Here is a 23,256-nt window from a genome sequence, read left to right as displayed (position 1 = left end):
CTCACAATGTCACAATGTTTACCAGTTCCCACTCTGAATTACAGTTATACCCACGCTCCTTCAGGAGGGGTGGTAGGCTGAGTTGATGTGGTATCACCAGTGACTGACAGAACGGGCATTGATTGAGTCAATCAATGTGTCCTTTCTGTGACTAAATTCACTCTTTAGATCTTTTATGGGTCTTATCTGCCCAGCTGGAAGCTCCTTAAGAACAAGGACTAAATCTTTTACTTATTTTGTATTTTCAAGAATACTCAGCCCTGGGCCAGGTACAAAGTCAAGTCTGTAATGTATGCTTGAATTCAAATAGAATGCTACTGGTACACAACTCTGCTATAAATTTTTCTACTACTTAAACTCTGCAAAAATGCAGCTTATACTAATGGGAGATAATTGGGTACTATACAAATGGATACAAGCAACTAAATTTTTATAAATAGATAGAAACAGTAGATTTAATGTTCGTGATAGAGTTAAATAATCAATAGAATTTTATGAGCACATTTTCCTGAAAATCTATACAAATTTCCATGTAATTGGGAAAAAAATTACAATTCTGTCCTTAAAAAAACTGAGACTATCATATGCCTCTTTTAAAATGAAAACACGCAAAAATCATACCACAAACCCCAATGTCTCTCATTAAGGAAAACGTGAATATTTTCATTCCAGATATCTATCATCTATTATAGTCATTTATCTAGTCCAACCAGTATGCTTTTAACAGGAAAAAAAGATCTCATAAATATTCTAACTCCTATCATATATCCAGAAAGCAAAGGTACAGAAAATCAGAATATGTATTTAAATGTTACTTAAACCTTGAAAACTAGATTTATAAACTTTTAGGAACAAGATCATATAGAAACCAAATGCTACCTTTCTTAATTCATAAATTATTTTATTTAATTACACACACCATTAACAGAGTAAAATATCAAGCCACAAATATTTTCAGCAAACTGGAAGACAAGATTAAAAGTATGTGACAATAAAAACAAATAGATAAAGATGATCAAATTATCATAGCCTTTCAATAGTTATTTATTCCAATCCAGTCCTTACACTGTACCCACATGATCTAACAGTAAATATACAACAAAAGATCTGATGAGCTTGGCGATCAAGTAAATCAAAATCAATGTACTACCACTAAACAGACAGCATAAACTTACCAGCTCCACAGATCCATAATGTTTCCTACTGAAATCCCCACGTCTACAGCCTAGGTCTTCCGAGACAGAGCTGGAACAAAAATGCTTCATCAGTATTATACATAGCGATCTGACCACAAACCTTCTGCAAAAATCGACTACCATTTGCAAAAAGGGCTGCTATGGAACAGGCTTGCAGTGCCCCAGCTCCTCACTGCAGGGGAGCCTCCTTGCAACAGACACGGTCCCCAGCAGCCATTGCAGAGCCGGCTTTCATGGAGCCCTCAGTAAAAAGCAAAACACCCGAGTCATCCCTGGAAGTATAGGCAATGATTGAATTAAATATTTAGTCATTTGGAATCGATTGAAATTTCCAAGGCTACTGGTGGTTTATAATTTCATTTCTGTATTACCAAAGGGGATAGAAGCCCTGCAGTAAACTTAAGGCAAGGGACAAAGCTGCTGAACCAGATCTTGCAATATTCTTTCATTTAAAAGAGGCTCTTTGTCCCAAATACGCAATATAAAAATAACCAGCATTATTTAGTGCTATATTTAAAATAAGAGGAAAAAAACTTCAAAATCCTGGTAGGCCCTACTCCCTCCTCCCCATCTTTAATTTAAGATTTTTATGTGCCAATATGAAAAAAGACGAGGGCTAACAGAAAATCGAAAAATCTAACGTCCAAGTACATTTAATTTTTTACATAGAAGCAGCTAATACTTCCCCCAACCCTCCCCCAAAGGCTTAAATCAGATTGAAAAAACCACATGCGTTGTTGAAGAGCAATTAAGACAAGGGTAAAATTATTACTGCATTTGCATCTTCAATGCATTGTTACACACTCAAAAGGCACATATCTTATTGGCTAGTTAGTATATTTAGGACCCCAAGCAGTACTCATGAAACCACCGGGGATCTGCAAAATACAGTTAATAAGTTTGGTTCTAATATGCCATGCAAATAATTCTAATAAAACACAGATAATAAAATTACACAGGAATTACATGTTTGCTATATTCAAAATATTTGGGATCTAACATGCAAAGAAGTACCTTTTCATCCTTCCTTAAAAGGTAGGCTACATTTTCTAAATGACAGACCTCTTGGCACATTCAGAAAGAGACTGACTCTGAGGTTTAGCATCCACAGAACTGACTCTCTGCCAGGACACTGATAGGCTCCAAGAAAGACAGCATGAGAGAAATGAGATTAGAGAGTCTAATGGTATTCTGCTTCCACCATTTCACAGAGATGGCTGAATTAATCTTATATGAGAAATTTAACCTTTCGTAGTCCTTACTCCCTTTGCTGAAAATGTGCAACAAATCAATGACTGCAGTTTGGAAGGGGGTCCCAGATATCACCCACGCTACCTTCCTGCTTCTAGCAGCATGATTTTCTATCAAAAGATCTCTGAAAGAGAATTAAAAACTTCCCTCCATGGTCTATTCTAGTCTGTGTTAAATATGTCCTCTGCACCCAGATCTCAAATGCACTGCTTCAGTTTCAGGCAGGCCGACTATGAAACATCAACATCGGCAGCAGCTTCTAACACAAATGGCTGATAACATGAAAAGTATGAGGATGTGTGGCTCTGAACCCCTCCCTGCACTGCCCTCAGCTCCACCGAGGGGGTTCTAAGACACAGTGCCAGAGCTCCCTAACTTCGCCAAAGGCCAGAAACAAACACAAAGAAGATGACAACCCCATGTCCTGGAGCAACCACCTCCCTTAGTTGCCTCATAGAGGGAAAACAACGTTCTATGAAAATAACCAAAGGAGCTAAAAAGAGATCGTTTGCTGTCTGTTGCCTTTTCCCCCTCTATATCTCATCCAATATACTGAGGAGTGAGTGCTTGCTGTGGTGGGGGTCTGAACTATATGGGGTGCATTTCTCAGGTTGCAGGAGGCACTCAAACCAGCCATGTTAAGAAGCCCTCCCCACTTCCTCCCCCCTCCCCAGGCTCTCTGTCCCCCTGGCACCCAGCGCAAGGGTCACCAGTGGAGTGGATCCCCCAGAGCTCCAGGAGGAGCTTTGTTCTCTTCCTGACCCCCAGTGTATGGCCCTCTGCCTGGCACAGAGTGGACACGCAGTAAATGCTTGCTGCAGTAATGAAGGCATTTGCATGCACTCCTTTTGGATCATACCAACTAATGCCTGACAGCACCCCTTTCAGCACCAAGGCAGGTTGCCTGTTGCCGTCTTCCCTGATGGGCCACTGGTCTTTATTCCCTCAGTGCAGACAGTCCCGGCCCACGAGGCAGATGCTGCTATGCACACACTGAAACCTGTGCACCTTTCCTCTTGGGCTTGCCGCTGGATTATATTTCCCAGTCCCTCCTGCAGTACGTGTGACTATGTGACGGAGCTCTGGCCCAGACAAGGTGGGTGGAAATGACGTGTACCACTTCCAGGCACATCCCCCAGGAGGCACTTGACCTCCTTCCCCCATGGCTGGCTGGATGGGGACACTGTAAGGACCTGCAGGAGGGCAGAGTTTCAATATGAAAAATCCTGTGTCTCTGAATGACGATGAGGAAGGCCACAGCACCAAGAACATCTGTATTGGAATGTGATGTGAGCAGTGTTAATCAGGTAGAATTTGGGTTAACCTGTTAAAGCTGCTGTGTTACCTGAATACAGAAGTTGGTATCTAGCAGTGGGGTGCTACCATAGCAACAACCTAAAATATGTGGCACAGGCTTAGCGGGCAGGCAGCAGCCAGTGAGGATATTGATCTCGATGATGAAGATCTACATTATATGCTAGCAAAATATTTGGTAAAACTTAACCTACAGTAATCTAGAAGGTAGACCATGTACCTTCTGAGCCTGTAGCTCTAGGCAAAGTGTCTAGAAAAGAATCAGAGTGAAGCTGTGTGCTGGATCCTCTTGGCTGACCTTAGCAAGGTTTTTCACAAGGAAGATACGAGCCCAGGAAAGAACTGGTTGGGTTTCAAAGACAAAGGGAACAGAGAGAATCCAGAGACCAAGGGCCCGAGGGGCCTGAGAAAGCACTGGCCAGTGAAATATGGGTAGAGATGACAGGTCCCTCTCAAGGCTTATCCCACAAAAATTTCCCATGAATAATCCTTGGTCTTTTTCCTCATCCACTGGCTTAATGGAGAGGACTCTGAGGCCAAGAGGGATGAAGCCACAACATGGAGCAGCCTTGGTCTTAAATGACCACATAGAAGATTCCAACTAGAAACACCCTCAGTGGGCTATGATATGAGCAAGAAATCTCACTGTCATCAGTCACTAAGGTGCAGGGTCTATCTATTACAACAGGCAACTTCATCTCAATGGATGTAGCTTAATGGATGTCCATAGATAACAGAAAATAGTGTACGAATAACTTCCATAAGAGGGGGTGGTCAGAGGGCTGGTGGACCAGGATGACCCTACATCAGGGGTTGGCAAAATGGCCCAATCTAGCCCACTGCCTGTTTTTGAAAACAAAGTTTTATTGAAACACAGCTATGTCCGCTGGTTACAAATTGTCTATGGCTGCTTTTGCATTATGACAGCAGAGTTGAATAGTTCCAACAGAGACCCATAAGGCCCACAAAGCCCAAACTATTTACTAATTGGCCCTTTATAGGAAGTTTGCCAGCCCCTGCAATATAGTTGCACGAATCCCACTGTTGGCTTCAGGCCTACCCATAGACTGTGATTAATATGTCAAAGAAAACACTCGACAGCCGTGATTCTAGACTTTAGAGTCCATCAGAACCCCTTAGGGAGCTTTGGGAAAATGCAGATACCCTGGTCCTCTCTCCAGAGGCTGTGATTCAGTACATCTGCAATTTTAACAAGCAGCTGGGGAAATTCTTATCCAGGTGGTCCACAGACAATGCTCGGAAAAATACTACTCTTCCAGATGGTTCTGGAATCCCTGGGAAACCTGTTAACCATTCTGCAGCACTTTTATAAGGAAGGACAAGGCCTTGATCAAGGTTTCTATTAATGGGAGGAGAGGCAAGGCAGTCCTTACAAGCATGTGCTTCAGTCACAGATGCGGGTCCTTAACCTCTCTGGGCGTTAGTTCCCTCATCTACAAAATGTGGTTGAAAATATCACCCATTTCACAGAGTTATAAAGAATAAGTAAGGGCCGGCCCGGTGGCGCACTGGATAGTGCGCCGCTTGGGAAGCGCGGCGGCGCTCCCGTCCGAGGGTTCGGATCCCACATACGGACCGGCTCCCGCTCACTGGCTGAGCGGGGCGCGGGAGCAGCACCGAGGCTTGCAATCCCGTTGCCGGTCCCCGGGCCGGTACGGGGACAACACTGAGGGTTGCGATCCGTTGCCGGACACGGAAAAAAGACAAAAGACAAAAAAAAAAAAAAAAAAAAAGAAAAAAAAAAAAAAAAAAAAAGAAAAAAAAAAAAAAAAAAAAAGAAAAAAAAAAAAAAAAAAAAAGAAAAAAAAAAAAAAAAAAAAAAAAAAAAAAAAAAAAAAAAAGAATAAGTAAGAAAAAGCAGACAGTTCTAAACATAATGTCTATCACATGAAAACTATCCAATAAATGTTAGCTATTATTACTGCCCTTATTATTAATAGGAAGTCCTCTCAGGTTTTGAAAGAGAGATCTGGGAAGGGGAGTTCAGCATAAATGATTATTTACTTTTAAAAGAGTTTTAAATAAAATGCTGTGTCCGCTCCCCACTGCAGTAGTAAGGGAGACCCAGGACCAGGCAGCAGGTGTCCCAGGGCAGGACGGAGGGCAGCCCTATATCTCCTCCCTCGAGTGTCAGTCTACCTGCCGACCTCACTGAGAAGATACTTAGGACCCACTGTCACCACGATAAGGGAAGAGACATTTGAAACCTGGCTAGAGTGTGTCACTAGAACAAGGCAGGAGCAAAAAAGAACCAGGGAGCTTCAAGTTCCCCACATGTAATGTGGCTCAGCCTCTAAATATAAACCCTTCTGTTTTAGCAAATTAACGTGTGAGGATGCTGGCTCAGGCTTTGCAAGCATGAGCAGAGCTGAGCACCCCCATGTTAAATCTCTAAATATGGCCTGGGCTGACAGCAAAGATTTCCTGCTCTGCACAATGGCTAGACAAATCACCATTCTAAAGTCAGGTTCCCAGAAAGCAGGACAACCCCCTCCAAAGAATCAAGAGTTGTTGAAACTGAATAAGGAACAGAAGGGAGTCAGGCAGTCCCCAAGAGGAAGTCAAACTCAGTGATGCAGGTCCTCAGTCACCCGGCACAGACATTAGTGCTGACCCTCACCAAGGGCCAGACCCCATGAATGTAGGCCCTGGTGAAGGGTTAAAGCCAACAGTGACAACTGGACCTTTTCCTAGATCAGTAGAGAGAACCTGAGAGAAGCAACAGGCAGTTTTTCAGAAGCCTACCAACAGGAGAGTTCAATGTCAAGAGCTCCAGGACAATGCCTCAGCCCCCCGATAAGCAGACAGTAAGAGACAGATGGAAGGGATCCCCCTTTTGAGGGGCAGAGATGCTAAAAAATGTGCCAGACTATAGATTTAGGCTTGGAGGGAGCCCAGGGCCTCCTAACAACAGGCACTAGACTAGCTTATCACAGATAAGGCACTTGACATCTGTCCTCTTGAAGATAAGTCAAGTGCCACTGAAAAGCAGAGATGCTATGATACATTAACTTCTAATGAGGAAATGGAAGAATTCTATCCTCTTTTGAAGGCATTTAAGATACCAGAAAGTAGGAAGTAAGCAGGAAGATTTCTAGAGTGAAAGGGGCCCAGGACATCACAGCCCCTTCATCCTTGTAACTCCCCAGACAACTCCCTGTTCCCCCATTGTGTTTCTGGGGGTACAGAACCATATGTTCCTTGTACCAGAATCTTAAGTTTACAATCCCTTAGCAAGCATTAAGTGGGCAGACAGACCTGGATTTGAATTTCAGTCCATCACACACTACCTCTGTGACCTCAGGTAAGTTACTTATCTATTCTGGGCCTATTTCCTCATATGTTGCATGGGGTTAAAATAATATCTGTCTCTGTGGGAGGATTAAAAGAGATCTAAGGTTCTTAGCACAACATCTGGCACATAGTGGCTACTAAATAAATGCTAGTTATTCTAAGTGTTAGGAATCTTAGCTATCCTGGTCATCACCACGCCCAGTGTGTCCTTGAGAGTGCGTGGTACACAATAGGCTGCTCAGTAAATATTTGTTGAATAAATGAACCATGAATAAATGATTGCCTCTGCTCTCCTTTGCTCTTCTTGAACATGGGTGGGTTCCTGCCCTTTCTCCTCCCTACCCCCACCTGCCATTATATATTCTTGGACTTACTTTCAGGTACTTACAATATTATTTTCACCATTATTCAGTCACCTTTCTCATCCTAATCTTTTCACTAACATTCTGAAATTTATTCCTCCTACAGTATTTATGTGTTCATTGAGTTTCTGACAAAGATGTGCCCTTAGAACTTATCTGGTTCTCTAGTATTAATAAAGTCTTATGGTTACTGACTGCAAGACTCCTTTCAATAATGATCTCTATCAGTGTCTTTACAATAGTGTCTCTAAAATAAAAAATAGCGACCATACCAAATGCTGGCAGGGGAGTGGAGAAACTGGGTCACTCGTACAGTGCAGGTGGGAATATAAAATAGTAAGCAAAGGCTCTTTGGAAAACTTAGTCTGGCAGTTTCTTATAAAATGAAATATGCAGTTCCCATATGATCCGGCGATTGCACTCTTGGGCATTTATCCCAGGGAAATGAAAACATATGTTCGCAAAAATGTTCATAGTGGCTTTGTTCATAATAGACAAAAATTGGAAACAATATAGATGTCCTTCGAAGGGCAAATAGTTAAGCAAACTGTGGTGCCTCCACACCAAGAAATACTACTCAGCAATTAAAAGGAACAAACTACTGAGACACATAACAACTTGGGTGAATCTCCAGGGAATTACACTGAGTGGAAAAACTCAATCCCAAAAGGTTACATACTGTATGATTCCATTTCTATAACATTATTGAAATGACAAAATGACTGTATAGAGGAAGGAGGTAGATAGGCGTGGTCATAAAAAGCGATCATGAGGGACCCTGTGGTGATGGACTGTTCTGTATCCTGTCTGTGGACACAGGTGGATATAGGAACCTACATGTGATAAAACTGCATGTGAAACTGTGGAAATCTACATAAGATCAGCCGGTTGTACCAATGTCAGTTTCCTGGTTGTGATACTGTACTATGATTATGTACAATGTTACTACAGGAGAAACCTAGTAAAGGGTTCATGGGATGTCTCTGTTATTTCCTACACCTGCATATGAATCTATGACTAGCTCAAATTAAAAAAAAAAAGTATCTGAGTCTAAATTCTCTCATTCACTAAATGGTTACTAAGCATTTATGAGGTAGCAGGAACTGTGCCAAGTGCTAAACATGAGATGTGTGGTACCTGCTCTCAGGGAGCTTACAGTGCAGTGGGAAGGAAAAATACAGAGTGCACAGGGCTTCACAGGAACAAAAATATTGGGCGAGCAAAGCACACCTGTGTATAGCAAATCTGATCAGTTGTAAACAGCTTCCTCTCATACCTTTTGTAAGTAGAACTGCAATCTTCGGATATGGGTACCCAGAGCAGAAGCCTGTGAGGTCTGTCACACTCTTCTCAGCTCAACACCCACCTTCTGGAAGCCCGGGAAAAAAACACTACCTACAAAACAATTCCTACGAAGTATAATGTCTGAACACCTGCTCCTTCCATTCCCAACTCTTTAGTGACCTTAGCTTCTGACTTTGACTTCTCTTTTCCTGCAGGGTCAAGACTGGAGGGTTTTCCAGCTCAGTGTATAATTTGGTTTGGGAAATATTGCTCCATGTGTGATCTATAAATGTATGACCAAAAAGTGTTAAACAGAACTTAATGCAAGGGGAAAAAAACAAAACAAAACAGCAGACAGCATATGTTGCTACACACCTCCCTTAACCACCTGCAGATTTACTTATTTGGGGAAATCCCTCCAAAATATGTCTCCCCCGGTTCTTAAAGTTTCCTCTCTGGGCTTCACGAGACTTGCCCTCAACTGTACCCAGCTCCTAGAGGGAGGCATGCTGTCTGGAGCACATGCCTTTGTACAGGCCTGAGGCAGCAAGAATACTACAGAACACGCCAAGGTCATTCTGGCCCTCGCTACTACAAACCCTTTTTTGGTTAACAAATTACAGATGTCTTCTATCAGACAGTGTTTTTTCTTTTTAAATTTTGTTCCTGATATCTTTGATTATGTAGAAATTTTAAAATTCTAACATAGATATTTTCAATCTTCCTTAATGCTCTTTGTTTTTCTGACTTAAGAAATCCTTCACCACTATGATCTCATATAGTTTCTATTGTTCCCTGCAAAAGTGTTAATGTTAAAGTTTGCTTTATAATTTTAAAAATCTAAATATGTAAATACCCAGTTCCCATCCCAGACCTCCTTAATCAGAATCTTCAGGAGTGGGATCTACGCACCTGTATTTTTAACCAAAACACATTCCATAGGTGGTTCTGTTACTGCCAGCCTGGGAAATGCTGATGGACCTGCTTTCTACCCACTAGATGCCAACGGAAGGCATCTCCTCTACAAAATCCCAGGAAACCATGTCATCTCTGTCTCCTTCACTGGGTGGGAAAAGACTTTCAGAGACTTCCAGATCCAGAGACTTAAGGACCATCTGGTGTCCAGCTTATTATCTGTGATTGTGTATCTTCTACCAGATACTTGAAAAATAGCTTTCCAATCTCTACTTATATACTATTAACAGTAAGAAACACACTATGCCCAAGGTTCTCCATTCTTCCTGTTAAGTAGCTTTTTTCTATACTGAGTTGAAATCCATCACACCTTAATTTCCACCAGCTGGTCCTCCATCTATACCCTTTCATGTTTTTCTCAACTTCCTCACCATCATCACACCCGCCGGCCAGCTGTCTAGTCTAGCAGCACTCTCCCTCCCACTCAGCCCTCCAGCCATCCTGCCTTTCTTCCTTTTCCTTCGACTTGCAAAGTTCTTCTAAGACCTAGAATGCTCTCTCCAGTTGCTCTTATTTCCTGACCCCTCCTCCTCAGATTAGGAATTACAAAGAGGGTATGTGATTAACATCTGCTTTCCCACCTCGAACTTAAGCTCCTAGGTAGGAAGGTAGGTAGGTTCCCTGTTGGTTTTGTTCCATGTTGAATCCTTAGCACCTAACATAATACCTGGTACAGTTAGCTCTTGGTAGGGTTTTGTTGAAGAATGAATGAATGAATGAATGCATGCATGCATGCATGCAAGCCAGCCGACACTTTGGAGCCATATAAAATAAGTTAAGATCATTTGTACAGGAAAGCCCTTCAAATATCTGAGGAGAGCCATGTCCCCTAGGTTTTTTCTTTACAGAAGGCTGGGAGTAACAGGTATAGGGAGGTGAGCATGCGCGTGCGCACGGGTGTTCCTTGATGTTGGCTAATGGGATTGTGCATGTGCATCTGGACTTGAGTAGAAAGAACTAAGGGCGCAGATGCGCAAGGCTTCTAGAGGAGGCTGGGGCGGGCCAACGGGTGTTCCTTGATGTTGGCTAATGGGATTGTGCATGTGCATCTGGACTTGAGTAGAAAGGACTAAGGGCGCAGATGCGCAAGGCTTCTAGAGGAGGCTGGGGCGGGCCATGCCGGGGCGGCTGCTCCCAGCTCTGAGTAAAGCCTGGTATTTCTTCACCCCCGGCTCCAGGGCCTTCTCCTCGTGCCAAGCTCGCAGACCTGCGTGTGGAGAGTGTGACCCAGTCCGGACAGCGGGCTCCAGGCGTCTGTGAGCCCTCGCCCTAGCTCGATAGGTAGGTACCTAAAGAAGGGACGGGGCAAACACCAAGACCATTTAGTAACTTTCTCTAGGGTCAGGCCTGGCGAGACGACCCTGTGCTCACGATTCCATTCACGGCTGAAGCGAGCTGAAGTGCCGTGTGCAGCTCATTCACGAAATTTGTTTTTGAGTGAGACATAAAATACTGTAAATGTTGCCTCAGGTTAGTCTCAAAAAACTCATTTCAGAGGTTAATACAATGCAAGTAATATGAGTGGACAAAGAAAATGCTGGGGGAGCCATCACGGTGAACAAATTGTGACACGACTCTCCAGCCGTCAGTTCACGATGAAGCTGACACTTCCTGTGCCCAGAGATTGGTGTTTTCAGTAAATAGGTAATGTGATTAAGTGGGACTGACTGACACTATGACATTAAAAAGTCAATTGACTGCAACTGTCAAAATTCATCCAATGGTATATTTAAGATCTTTGCATTTTGGGGCCGGCCCGGTGGCGCACTGCTACAGTGCGCCGCTTGGGAGCGCAGCAGCGCTTCTGACGAGGTTCGGATCCCACATACAGACCGGTTCCCGCTCACTGGCTGAGCGAGGTGCGGGCACGACACTGAGGGTTGCGATCCGTTGCCGGACACGAAAAAAGACAAAAAGGAAAAAAAAAGAAAAAAAAAAAAGATCTTTGCATTTTATTGCATGTAAATTATAGCTCAACAAAAAATTCTTTAAAAAAAGTCATATAAAGAACATATAAAACTCAATCTAAATGTAAATAAATTAATATCTATATGTGTAGAGAAATTACATGTGCATAAATGTTGCCAGATATTTACTTAGCCCTGTCTAACCCACCACTAACTCACTGCCCGGTCTTAGATGAAAAACATCCCCTTCATGGGCCTCAGTTCCTACAACTGTAAAATGGGGCTTGACTAATGAATTATCTCAACAAATATTGATAACACGGTACCTTCCTGTTGGATTTGAGGTAAGGGGATCTCAACCCTTGGCTTGGTGTTGTCAGCACCACGCTCAGCTAGTGAGCAAACCGGCCATCCCTATATAGGATCCGAACCCGTGGCCTTGGTGTTATCAGCACCGCACTCTACCGAGTGAGCCACGGGCCGGCCCTACATGGTGTCTAGTTTGAACACAATAAATATTTGAATAAGTGCAGGCTGTGCATCTGAGCCTCTCAACAGCACCACAGAGAAGAAAAAAAGGCTCTTTGTAGAAAGCTAGGGGCAAGCTAGAATTTGCTATAGTCTAAAATTCTCTCACTTTAGGAACATAGCTGTCAGGCAGGAAAAACATTTCCTCTACCCTCTTAGTTCTTTGCCTGAGGCCTGCAAATGAAACTGACAAAAGACAGATTAACAGGAGAAAAGGCATACAAACTTTAGGTTTAATCTTACATGCAGGGAGGTTTTACAGAAAAGAAATGAAAATCCAAAGAAGCAATTAGACTTAGGGTCTTATATACTATTTTGACAAAGGATGATAAATTGTGGAGAAGTGACTAGACAAAGGAGGAGTTTGGGGCTTTTCAGGGTGGTAATTCGTGGGAGGGTACAAATGGGGGAAACTAAGGGTAGACTAGGGTTATTTAGTAAGGTTTGCCTCATCTCCATCTCTGGTGATAAGTGGTGTTCTCTAGGTGCAGGAGAAGAGAGGGGGACATCTTCATAAAGGGAAATTTATGCCCTGCTTTTAGGCAGATAGAGGGAGGGCAGAGAGTTCTTCCTTTGTCTGCTTTTTCTCAGTTGCCTGTGGCTCAAAATAATCCTTATGCCAAAGTGGCATATTTAGGGGTGGCATATTCTGATCCCTTTCACAGCCAGTATCAACAAGTACAAAATTCTTAGCCTCAACCATAAAAATAAATGCTGTGAACCTGAAAGGAATTTTTCCTTGAGAGAGGAGGAAGGCCCAGGGCTATTTTTTAAATGGTATCTGAATCGTATTCCAATTTTCTGGACCAACTTAGATCCACTCCATGTTTATCTGTGCTCCATTTTCCTTCAGGCACATTCAAATGAAGTAGTGATAGAAAAGCGCTTATTCTGTGCTTTTAGGATCAAACTATATTTTTGAAAGATTTTCTAAAATGCTTACTTCACTAAGCTGTTCTAATTCTGAGACAGTCTCCAAAGAAAATAAAACTATGAAACCAAGGCTGATGGAGACTGGTTAGGGAAGGGGGATATTCTTAAAGAAAACGAAATAATAGATGAGCCAAACTAATGGAAATAGAGGAGGCAAAAGTTTTTAAACTAAGAGCATTTATTACTAGAGGAGATGACAGGAAAACAAGCGGCCTGTTTCTAAGGGCAAAATGAGATTTATAGAAATGAGTGCTGGCTAAGGTGAATTTAGGGCAAGGCAGCCAAACTATTGCCTTTTGCCTCTTAAAAGCACTGACTAAAAACAGTAACACTATCTGATCACTATTAATAGTGTGCCCTTACGGTGCTCTGTACTGTACTTCGAGATGAGGTGAGCACCAGAAATGGGTTGCGGGTCCTTGAGGAATATAAAATTTGAAAGAACTGAAGACTTGAATAGTCAAAGGAATACAATTCTTAGTAATGGCATAACCTCCTTGAGGAAAAATGACTTTTTTTAGCAGTTATTCCTGCAGGGGATGCTGAGCTCGGCGGTGAGGAGGGCATCCAGCAGAGGGCCAGGACATCCTGGCAGAGAGCGGGAACATCCTCCTTCCTGTTCTCAGGTCACACAGAGCAGCAGCAAACGAGTCCTGCTCGTGTGCCCGCAGTCCATGAGCAGCATCTTCAACTCCACTCACCTGGAAAGGTAATGATCCACACTCCGCTTCCTTCAATTGAGGCCACCTCCTTCCTTTGGAACCTCATTGTTCCCTGACGCTTCAAATATTACCTCTATGCTAATGACTCCCCAAACCAAACCTCCAACTCGGATCTTTCTCCCCAACTGTAAGCGTAGACTTCCAACTGTTGGACATAGTTCCCTGGAACCCTAGAAGCCCCCAAAACCTGCCCCAAATCAGGGTCACTCCTACTCCTGCATTCCTAATTCCATTCACAGAAGTGCCACCTCTCCCCAGTCACTCAAGTTACTAGTTCAGACTCATCTCCCATGTCTTCTCTCATGTCAACATCTGATTGGTCACCCGGCCCTGCTACTGCTCCTTCCAGTGCTGCTTTTTAAAAGTGTCTGAATGTATCTAAGTATTTGTATTTCATTCTCTGAAGAGACAACACACTCCTTGGTTGACAACTCAGAGTATACAGGCTGCACAGGGAAAAGTCTCCCCCTCTCCTGCTCCCTCAGCCTCCATTTCCTCTCCCCACAAGCAACCTGTATTGTTTCTTACGTATCTCCCAGAGATGCTATATGCATTTGCTTCATTTTTACACAAATGGTGGCATACTATACACAATCCTACTCCTTGTTCTTATTATTTTTTCACTTAATGTATCTTGGCCATCTTTCCAAGTCAGTACCAAAAAAGCTCCTGTATTTGTTCCTATAGCTACATATTTTATTTAACCAATGCCCTAGTTAAATGGCTTTCAGTCTTTTACTATTACTGGCATTGCAATATATAACCTTGTATATGCCATTTTTGCACATAAGAATATTTCTAGAATTCCCCAATGTCATTTAGTTTTTTGCCTCTTCTTTCCTTTCTGTTTCTATCTTCTCTGCTTTAGCTCAGATCTTCATTGTTGTAGAAGCCTTCCAACTAGCATCTCTTCCAACTAGCATCTCTGTACATCCAACAAACATTTAGTGAGCACTTTCTATGTGCCAGGTACTCTGCTAAGACAGGGAGGAACAAGGGAACAAAAAGAGAAAAACCAGACCCAGCCCACAAATCCTTGTCTCTCTCACAATTGTTGGAGATTTGGGAGCTTATCAATAAATCAACCCCTGTTCTCTGTGTTTAGAATCAGTTGAGAATTAGTCATAAGAGTCAAACAAATGGAAATCAAAATATACATTCCCTTATGTCAGTGTTTTATTGGCAAACAAGTTTCTTCATGGAGATGCGAGGGCAGACGAACAGAATTTCTCCTAACAGCAAGCCAAAAAGCTTACTTTCCAGTACTGTGTTTTAAAATAAAGTGGCTCTTCATGCAGGGGCAAACTAGGTCTTTCAAAGCTTCTCAAAGCTGGGCTGGCCGGTTATCTCAGTTGGTTAGAGCACAGCCTTATAACACCAAGGTCACGGGTTCTGAGCCCGGGAGCGGCCAGTTGGAAAAAAAAAAAAAAAAAGCTTTTGAAAAGCTAGTTTAAAAATGTCTAAATAAAAAATTTTCCAATAGTTATATAACTATGGTGACCAACTCTTTCAAATACATGGCAATTTTCCTCAAAAGATCAAAAAGTAAACTATTGCTAATTCAGCCTAGTGGGGGAGATTAAGTCTGAATTACAGATTTTTTAAAGAAATCTAACTTTATTGTAGTATGTTGTAACTGATCACGAGAAGGATTGATAATAAAAAAGAAATAGCAGATAATTCAAAACGGATTAAAAACTTTTCAAACTTTTTTCTCTCCCCTCCCAAGTGACTTCCTTTTAAAAAGGCAGAATGGCCTGGACTAACCATCTTTCTAGTAGCCCTCCTTTGCTTTCCCTAAGGTATTGAGCTACAACACTTCCATGAACATTTTTAAATCTCATTTATGGTCAGCGATAGCCCTGAAACAAGGTTATGACTTAGGAAAAGTGAGGAATGCATCAGAAAGTCTTGCAATCTGCCTTCTACCCTCCCTTCCTGTTCACATTCTTCTCAAAGGTGCTCCACGGTCCTGAAATTCAATTATCAGCTTTTAGTTTTGATCTTCAAACTTTCTGTTGCATTCAGCACCTTAAACCAGATTCCTGGGACCCAACACTAGGGATTCTAATGGGTTTGATTATCTGTATTTTTGAAAAAACTTCCTCAGTTATTTTCGTGATTAGCCAAAGACTGTTCCCCTTCTTGAAACTCCTCCATTGTCTTTCATCACCCATTTGAGTCCTGTTCTCCTGCTTTTCAAAGGCTGCTCTGCTCACCAGGGCAAAGCAATAACTATCCATCCTCTGCTGATAACAGACACTCCCCCACAGAACCAGGAACAGACATGTGACCCAGGCTAGGCATCTAGAGTCTTTCCCCAGGGTTCTTCCAACTGATGGGGAAGATTTTTCCTCTCAAGTTGCAAAGCTGTCAGAATGTACCCCATGCTGCCTGAGATCACACAGCCTGCTGCATGGTGGAAACCCAGAATAGTAGGAGATAAGAATGCCAATGGGCAGAGAGAAGCAGGCAAAGAGATGGGAGGAGTGGAAGTAAGAGAAAAACAGTCTGACTTGACAGCATTTGAGTCTTTGGATCTAGTCATCCATGAAGCCAGATCTGTCCCTTTCCTTAGTTTGGTTACATCAACCTATCAACCTATACATTCTCCTTTTTGGCCTAAGCTAATTTGAATTGTTTACTGTCACAACCAACAAGCCTCCCCACGCTAGTCCATAACATAACTGGCCTCCTGGCCTCTTCACTGTTCACAGCTGCGAAATTAACTAAGCCTCCCCACGCTAGTCCATAACATAACTGGCCTCCTGGCCTCTTCACTGTTCACAGCTGTGAAATTAACTTTTCTTTTTTTTTTTTTCCTTTTTGTCTTTTTTACTGACCGGTAACGGGATTGCAACCCTCGGTGTCACGCCCGTACCGGGGAGGGGACAGGCGACGGGATCGCAACCCTTGGTGTTGCGCCCGCACCACGCTCAGCCAGTGAGTGGGAACCGGTCTCCACATGGGATCCGAACCCTCGGCGGGAGCGCCACTGCACTCCCAAGTGGCACACTCTCCAGTGCGCCACCGGGCCAGCCCTGAAATTAACTTTTCTTTTTTTTTTTCCTTTTTGTCTTTTTTCGTGTCCGGCAACGGACCGCAACCCTCAGTGTTGCGCCTGTACCGGACCGGGACCAGCAACGGGATCGCAACCCTCAGCATTGCGCCCGCACCTCGCTCAGCCAGTGAGCGGGAACCGGTCTGTATGTGGGATCTGAACCCTAGGCGGGAGCACCACCGCACTCCCAAGTGGCGCACTGTAGCAGTGCGCCACTGGGCCGGCCCTGAAATTAACTTTTCTAAAGCAGATCTCAAACCATCACTTGCCCGTCTCAAACCATTCAGGGCCTCCCAGTGTTCCCAAGATTAAGTGCAACATCTTTCACAATATGTCCCCCGATCTGACTTTGCAGACTGCTTACTACTGCACCACACAAGAGGCAAACCAGGTTAGCTGTTATTCCTCAAACATGCTCTGAAAGATTGTCCCTGCTTTGTGCCTTTGCCCATGCTGATCTTGCCATCCTCCTTCCCATCTCTGCCTATTAAAATCTACTCAAGAAAAAGAAAAGAAGGAAGGTCTACTCCTTTTTCAAGGCCCATTTCACATTATTCTCTCTAAAAAGACTTTCCTAAGTACTCTCTCCCCTCAAAGATGTTACTTGTACCCATCTTCAGCCGTGACAGCATTTACCTACATGATGTTTATTTTATTCTATCTTGGATTTTGTGCAGTCTCAGCTCAGTGGTGTCTAATTAATAACAAGACCAACCACTCAGTGTCTGAGTCAAAATTCTGAGGCTCACTTTCTCACCCCACAACCTGTACATTTACCACATCCATGCTAAGGTTCCACTTAAAAAATTCCCAAATCAATCCCACTGTTCTTGCTACTCATCAGAACTCTTAATATCTCTACCTTAATATCTCCTGCTCCAATAGGTCTCCCTGCCAAAAGCCTTATCCTACTACAATCTAGCCACCAACTGACACATTACCTTTCCAATATGCAAATCTGACCATGCTGTGCTCCAGCCTAGAGAGTAAAGACCAAGGGCTACCATCCCTTAATGGCTTGGCTTCTGTCTACCTTCCCAGGCTCACTGCTCACCACTCCCCAGGAAGCACCAGCCAAACCAGACTGTTCATGGTTTCCTTAACACCCAGTGTCTTCTAACAATGCTTGCCTATGCACATGTGGTCTCCACTGTCTGGAAAGGCCTCCCCCAACCTCTGTCTGGTAAAGTTCCCAGCTCTCATCTTTTGTTTTCCCTCCACTGAGTAATCTTGGATGACAGAGGTAACAGCATTTTTATAAACCTCCACTTGATCTGGAAGGAGATACCTTCTTTGCATCCCTAGTGCCTGGCACAAGACCCAGCACAGGATACTGCAGCCCAATAAATTGTTTAATAGATACCAGAAGCCTTTTCTGGCAGATAGCAGCTCTTTGTATTACCACAGTACCTAGCAAAAGGCCCAAGTCTGTACTTGGCCGACTTCATTGGTGTCCAGCACTGTACTGTTATATTCTTCACTGGACAATACCTAGATACCCTGTGGGCACTGACATCCCATAAACAGTTTTCTCTTGAGCGGAGAAACTGAGGTTGAAAGATGGGCACTGGAGCTAGAAAGACTTAGGTTCAAATCTCTGCTCTGCCAGTTACAAGCTGTGTGTCCTGGACAAGTCTCTGAGTCTTTCTGGGCCGCAGCTTCCTTCTCTGTAGAGACAGCCGCTACCTCACTGGATTTTTGTGTGTGTGAAGACTAATTGAGAAAACGCATTTAGACGTCTGGGCAAGTGCTTGGTACATGGGTGATCGATAAATATTTGTTGAATGAATGAGCGGCCCACAAAATGGCAGCGGTTCTTAAAACCACATTTTTCCGGCGGGTTTTCGGCGAACCCATCATGGGGCTCCCAGTAGGATCAAGTCTCAAGACGGACCCCCGAGTCTGGGGTCTAGCCCTAGACCCGACCGCGCTCGCTCCCAGGTGCCGCTGGATGAGACTAGCGGGCGAGGACGTGAAACTCAGGAATCGGCCGCTCGGAAGGGCTCCTCCGCAGGACACGGGCGCTCACAGCCTGGTCCCACCCGGCAGCAGCCCTCCGGGAGCACCGCCCCATTCTCGCCACACCTTTGCCAGCCCTACGGCCGCCAATCACCGGGGCTTGGTCCCACCCCTAATCGGATTTACCAATAAGGCCCAGAAGGCGCCGGCTCAGGTTGCTCCGCTGTGTCTCATAGGCTCGCCAGCAGTCCTGCCCGTCCCCCTTGGGGCGTCATCCGCGCGGTGCATTGCGGGGCTTGTAGTCTAGAGAGGAGGCCGCGAGGGCCGGGCCCTCTGTAATAACTAAGTCCAGCACGGAAAGGCCTCGGGTTACCTCCAAACCCTGCGACCACAAAATTCTCTCTTCCCATGGGAAGACCGGCCCTTTTCCCGCGCCCCGCCTTTGGTAGAGGAAGCTCTGGATCCCCTACCCTCCCTCTGCAGCGAGCTGCGACCACTAGGACCCTCGTTTACCAGGTGCATTTCGCTCAGATAGTTAAATTTACGTTTCAGATCAAGGAGACGTTCAATTTTCCTATTCACATAAGAGGCGACTTATGGAGGGTAGGGTAGTAGCTCTGAAAAGCCAACGGTGACTCCAGACTTCCACTAGTTTCCTGGAAGAATCCACTACAGAACTGGTAATCAAGAATTGACTTAAACTGTGTGAACCTTTTACATCTCAAACTGCGTTACCTCTTAAGATTATTAAAGCTATCAGTGGCTCTCCACTGCCTAACATGTCAAGTTCAGACTCCTTGCTAGGCATGTAAGGTGCTTCACAATTATTCTGTATTTATTTAAGTATGTGTGGTTACATTTTATAAAAGCAGCGTTTCTCAACATTTGCTGCACGCCAGAATCACCTGGGGAGTTTTTAAAGAATACTAGTGCTTGTGTCCCCCCCTAGACCTCAGAATCTTTTTTTTTTTTTTTTTGTCTTTTTCCGTGTCCGGCAATGGAGCGCAACCCTCAGTGTCGCCCCCGTACCGGACCGGCAACGGGATCGCAACCCTCGGTGTCTCTCCCACACCTCGCTCAGCCAGTGAGCGGGAACCGGTCTGTATGTGGGATCCGAACCCTCGGCGGGAGCGCCACAGCGCTTCCCAAGCGGCGCACTATAGCAGTGCGCCACCTGGCCGGCCCTAGACCTCAGAATTTTGAGGGGACAGTGCGGACTTCTCTAAGTCTTTAAAGCTCCTTGGGTGCTTTCTGGTTTAAAACCTATCAACACTACTGGAACACACCCTCATGGACTCGAGCGTTGCTTTGTCGTTCCCTTTGCTTAAAGTGACCTTCTTCTGCCTCTTCTGCCTGACCCATGCTCATCCGACAAGGCTGGAATCACCTGTTCCCCTTCTCTTCCCCGTCCTCTAGCAGATTACTTACTTCCATAGCTCTTTATACATGACTTTTTTCTAGGATCACTGGAGTTATTTGGTTACTTGTCTGTGTCCCTGGGAGAGGCTGAGTTCCTTGAGGGCAGGTGCCCTAAAATGTCCTCTTTCACCCACTCCAGAGCCACTGATTCAGAATCTCTAGGGGTGGGCCTCAGGGATAAATTGTTTTTTAAGCCCCACAGGCGATTCTGATTCATGCCCCTAACCTAGAAATTAGCTCCACAAAAGCCCTGGGTACAGTAAGCATCGATAAGTATTTGTTGCATTGAACTGATGAAGCATCTCATGTTTTGAAGGCAATCATATTGTGGCACCTGGTTGCCTTTGATTCCCCTGGAGAGCTAAACACCCTCTTTTGTAGCATCATCTTCATTCGTTTACTTTACATTCATCCAACAAATATTATCATACACCATGACAAAGGCCTGGGGATTCAGTAATAAACAGGAAAACCACCCTATGGGACTTAGAGTCTATTGACATATTAATTATATTATAGTTATTATAATTTCTTTTGTATTATATTAGAATTTTTTCCCCTCTATATACTATTTGGTTTTCAAGAGTAAGGAAAATGTCTTATTCTCTAATATCCCTGGTATATTGCTGGCACATAGAAGGCATTCTGTACATGTTCATTGAATCAAGGCAACACATTTCATAGCACTTATCACAATTTGTTAGTATTTATTTGGGTAATTATCTGGTTAATGGCTATCTGTTCCTTGAGCTGTAAGGCCCTTGAAGACAGGAACTGAATCTATTTTGCTCATCATGCTTGAAACGGAGCCTGGCCAGAGTAGGTGCTCAATGAATATTGCTAAATACATGAATAGGACATCATTAGAACAGAAATGCAATCCCTCAACCAAACATCCAGTCCCCTCTCCCTCCCCGCTCTCCCCCAACAGGTAAAAAGTATATTCTTCCTGAGCATTAAGGGATTTCAAGTTATAGTGCACATGAGCCCAAACTGAGACATTGCTTCTTTTACTTACTTACAGGTTGACCTGGGACTCTAGTCCAGGGTCTTTTGTTGGCCATGTCTGCAGGGGCTGGATGCCAAAAGAGAGAGACGACTTTGCTTTCCAGAGAAGGGTCTGTGCCATCTGACTCCCACAGGACCCCTTCGTCAGTGGATCCATCAGCGGGCCTGGAGGCTGAGGTGCTGTACTGAAGCAGAAGGAGTTAGGAAAGGCGCTGAGAAACAGAGAAGGACAGGCCAGTCACTGGCCTGATCTGTGACACCTACTTTGAGGCCAGCCCGAATCATAAGCTAGTACGGGGGAAGCCAAGGCACTCCCAAGACCCAGGGGCCCCGCCAAGACTGCATACAACTTTACTGCACAAAGCGGTGCTGCCATACTACGTGTGAGGAAGGCATCGTACCCCACAACAGTCCAAATCCTATCACTCTCTCAGCAATGAGTTAAGTCATCCATGTGGTCAAGTCAGTGGGTCTAAGGTAAAGAGCATACAACTTTACTGCACAAAGCGGTGCTGCCATACTACGTGTGAGGAAGGCATCGTACCCCGCAACAGTCCAAATCCTATCACTCTCTCAGCAATGAGTTAAGTCATCCATGTGGTCAAGTCAGTGGGTCTAAGGTAAAGAGCAGTGAGCATTTAAATATTCATACTGCTTTTAAAAACGGCAATATTAATTCGGTAAGGGAACTATGCCTAGAAAGCTTTTGAATAACTAGTGGTGGAACCTCATTGTCATCACTGGAGTATTCCAGGAGTGTTTGGTTTATCTCCTAATTTCCAATTAAAATATCCAAGAAAAGCCATAAAAAAAGGCCTAGACTGGCAACAACACTGGAGACAAAAAGACCAAAACCGACGTTTCAAGAGCAGTGGCATATAGTATGTAAGCAGTAAATGCTTGCTGAATTGATAAACGGATTATTCATAGCAATAAATTGAGAAGTGCATTCCTGAAATGTGCCTGCTCCTTTCTCTGATGACACACTGAGAAAGGTGGGATGGAGGGGCTGCTTTGTCAGGAAATGTAGGCGTCCCTGCTTCTTCTGATTGGAATTATTTTCTGAGCCAATTAGCAGCATTCTTCACTCACCTCTACCTCAAGTGCCAGACAAACAAGCCAACAAAATCCAATTACTTGGAAATGGATAAATAAAAATAAAAAGCAATCTTAGCTAACACTTTGGTCATGTCTTTTTAAGAAAGACTGTGCCAAGGCAAAAGACAAAAGGCCTAGCGGTTGGGGCAGTATCACGCATGAGGAGGGGTCTGCACAGGGTAGTGCCGACCTGCTGCAGGGCTGGAGGCCCAGAGAAGTGACTCCACGCAGCCTGGGTAGCTGGAGCCAGACAGGCACAGCCTCCCAAGTGCCAATTAGGCCCAAGGCTGCAGGCATGTTAAGAATGACAATAAAAGTCACTCTAGTGACCTATGCATCATACAGGAAGGATTCAAGACCCACCTAACCCCCCACCTGTCCTCTTTGGATCTTCCCTCTTGCCAGGTCCCCGTGGTGTTCCTCCTTCATAAGTGATGACTCAGCTTCCTCCAGTGCCTTTCCTGGGTCTGAGAAGCCACATGCTACATACCTGACCCAGACTTCTAGTTCATTTCATCCTAGGCTGGCTACAGGCCACCTGTCTTGGCAGCAACTAGATAGACATCAAAGCCTCAAGCCTTCCACATATAACAAGAAGTCAAGGCTCTGATACTTCACTAGTTGTTCTTTACTCAAAGGGAACCCCAAGTCTTCTAAAACCCAGTGTCACTAGATTTTATGGCTGCCTTAGCCATAAACCAACAAATAAATAATAAATCAGGGCTTTGGGGATAAGAGATATATTTTCTTTTCTTTTTTCTTCTGAACCTTCCAGATTTCTTTTACTTACAAAGATAATACTTCTGTGTGAAAGATTTATTAAGGAAGTGCTCCCAAAAGAAACTGATAAGGGAGTGGAGGCAGCAGGACAGGGAACGAGAAGAAGCCAAGTAAGGCTTCAGTTTCAGGCAAAGTCCATTGACT

The 23,256-nt window shown here is 44.1% G+C and overlaps 1 protein-coding gene across 1 annotated transcript in view; it reads right to left on the bottom strand.

Annotated features, from left to right (window-relative positions):
- The window catches only part of GARNL3 (GTPase activating Rap/RanGAP domain-like 3), a 142,534-nt gene extending 121,117 nt beyond the window's left edge, over positions 1-21,417 (bottom strand). The window contains exons 1-2 of the mRNA XM_008585920.1: positions 21,249-21,417; positions 1,176-1,245 (exon numbers count right to left, since the gene is read on the bottom strand). Of these exons, the coding sequence (XP_008584142.1) occupies positions 1,176-1,245; positions 21,249-21,391 (213 nt within the window). The 5' untranslated portion in view covers positions 21,392-21,417. The remainder of the gene's footprint in view (positions 1-1,175; positions 1,246-21,248) is intronic.
- Between the last annotated feature and the right edge of the window lie 1,839 nt (positions 21,418-23,256).

Source organism: Galeopterus variegatus, unplaced genomic scaffold, assembly GCF_000696425.1.
Source record: "Galeopterus variegatus unplaced genomic scaffold, G_variegatus-3.0.2 Scaffold3761, whole genome shotgun sequence".
Lineage (NCBI taxonomy): Eukaryota > Metazoa > Chordata > Mammalia > Dermoptera > Cynocephalidae > Galeopterus > Galeopterus variegatus.
Note: the sequence above shows the minus strand (reverse complement) of the source record. Positions and strands in the feature narration are given on the sequence as shown.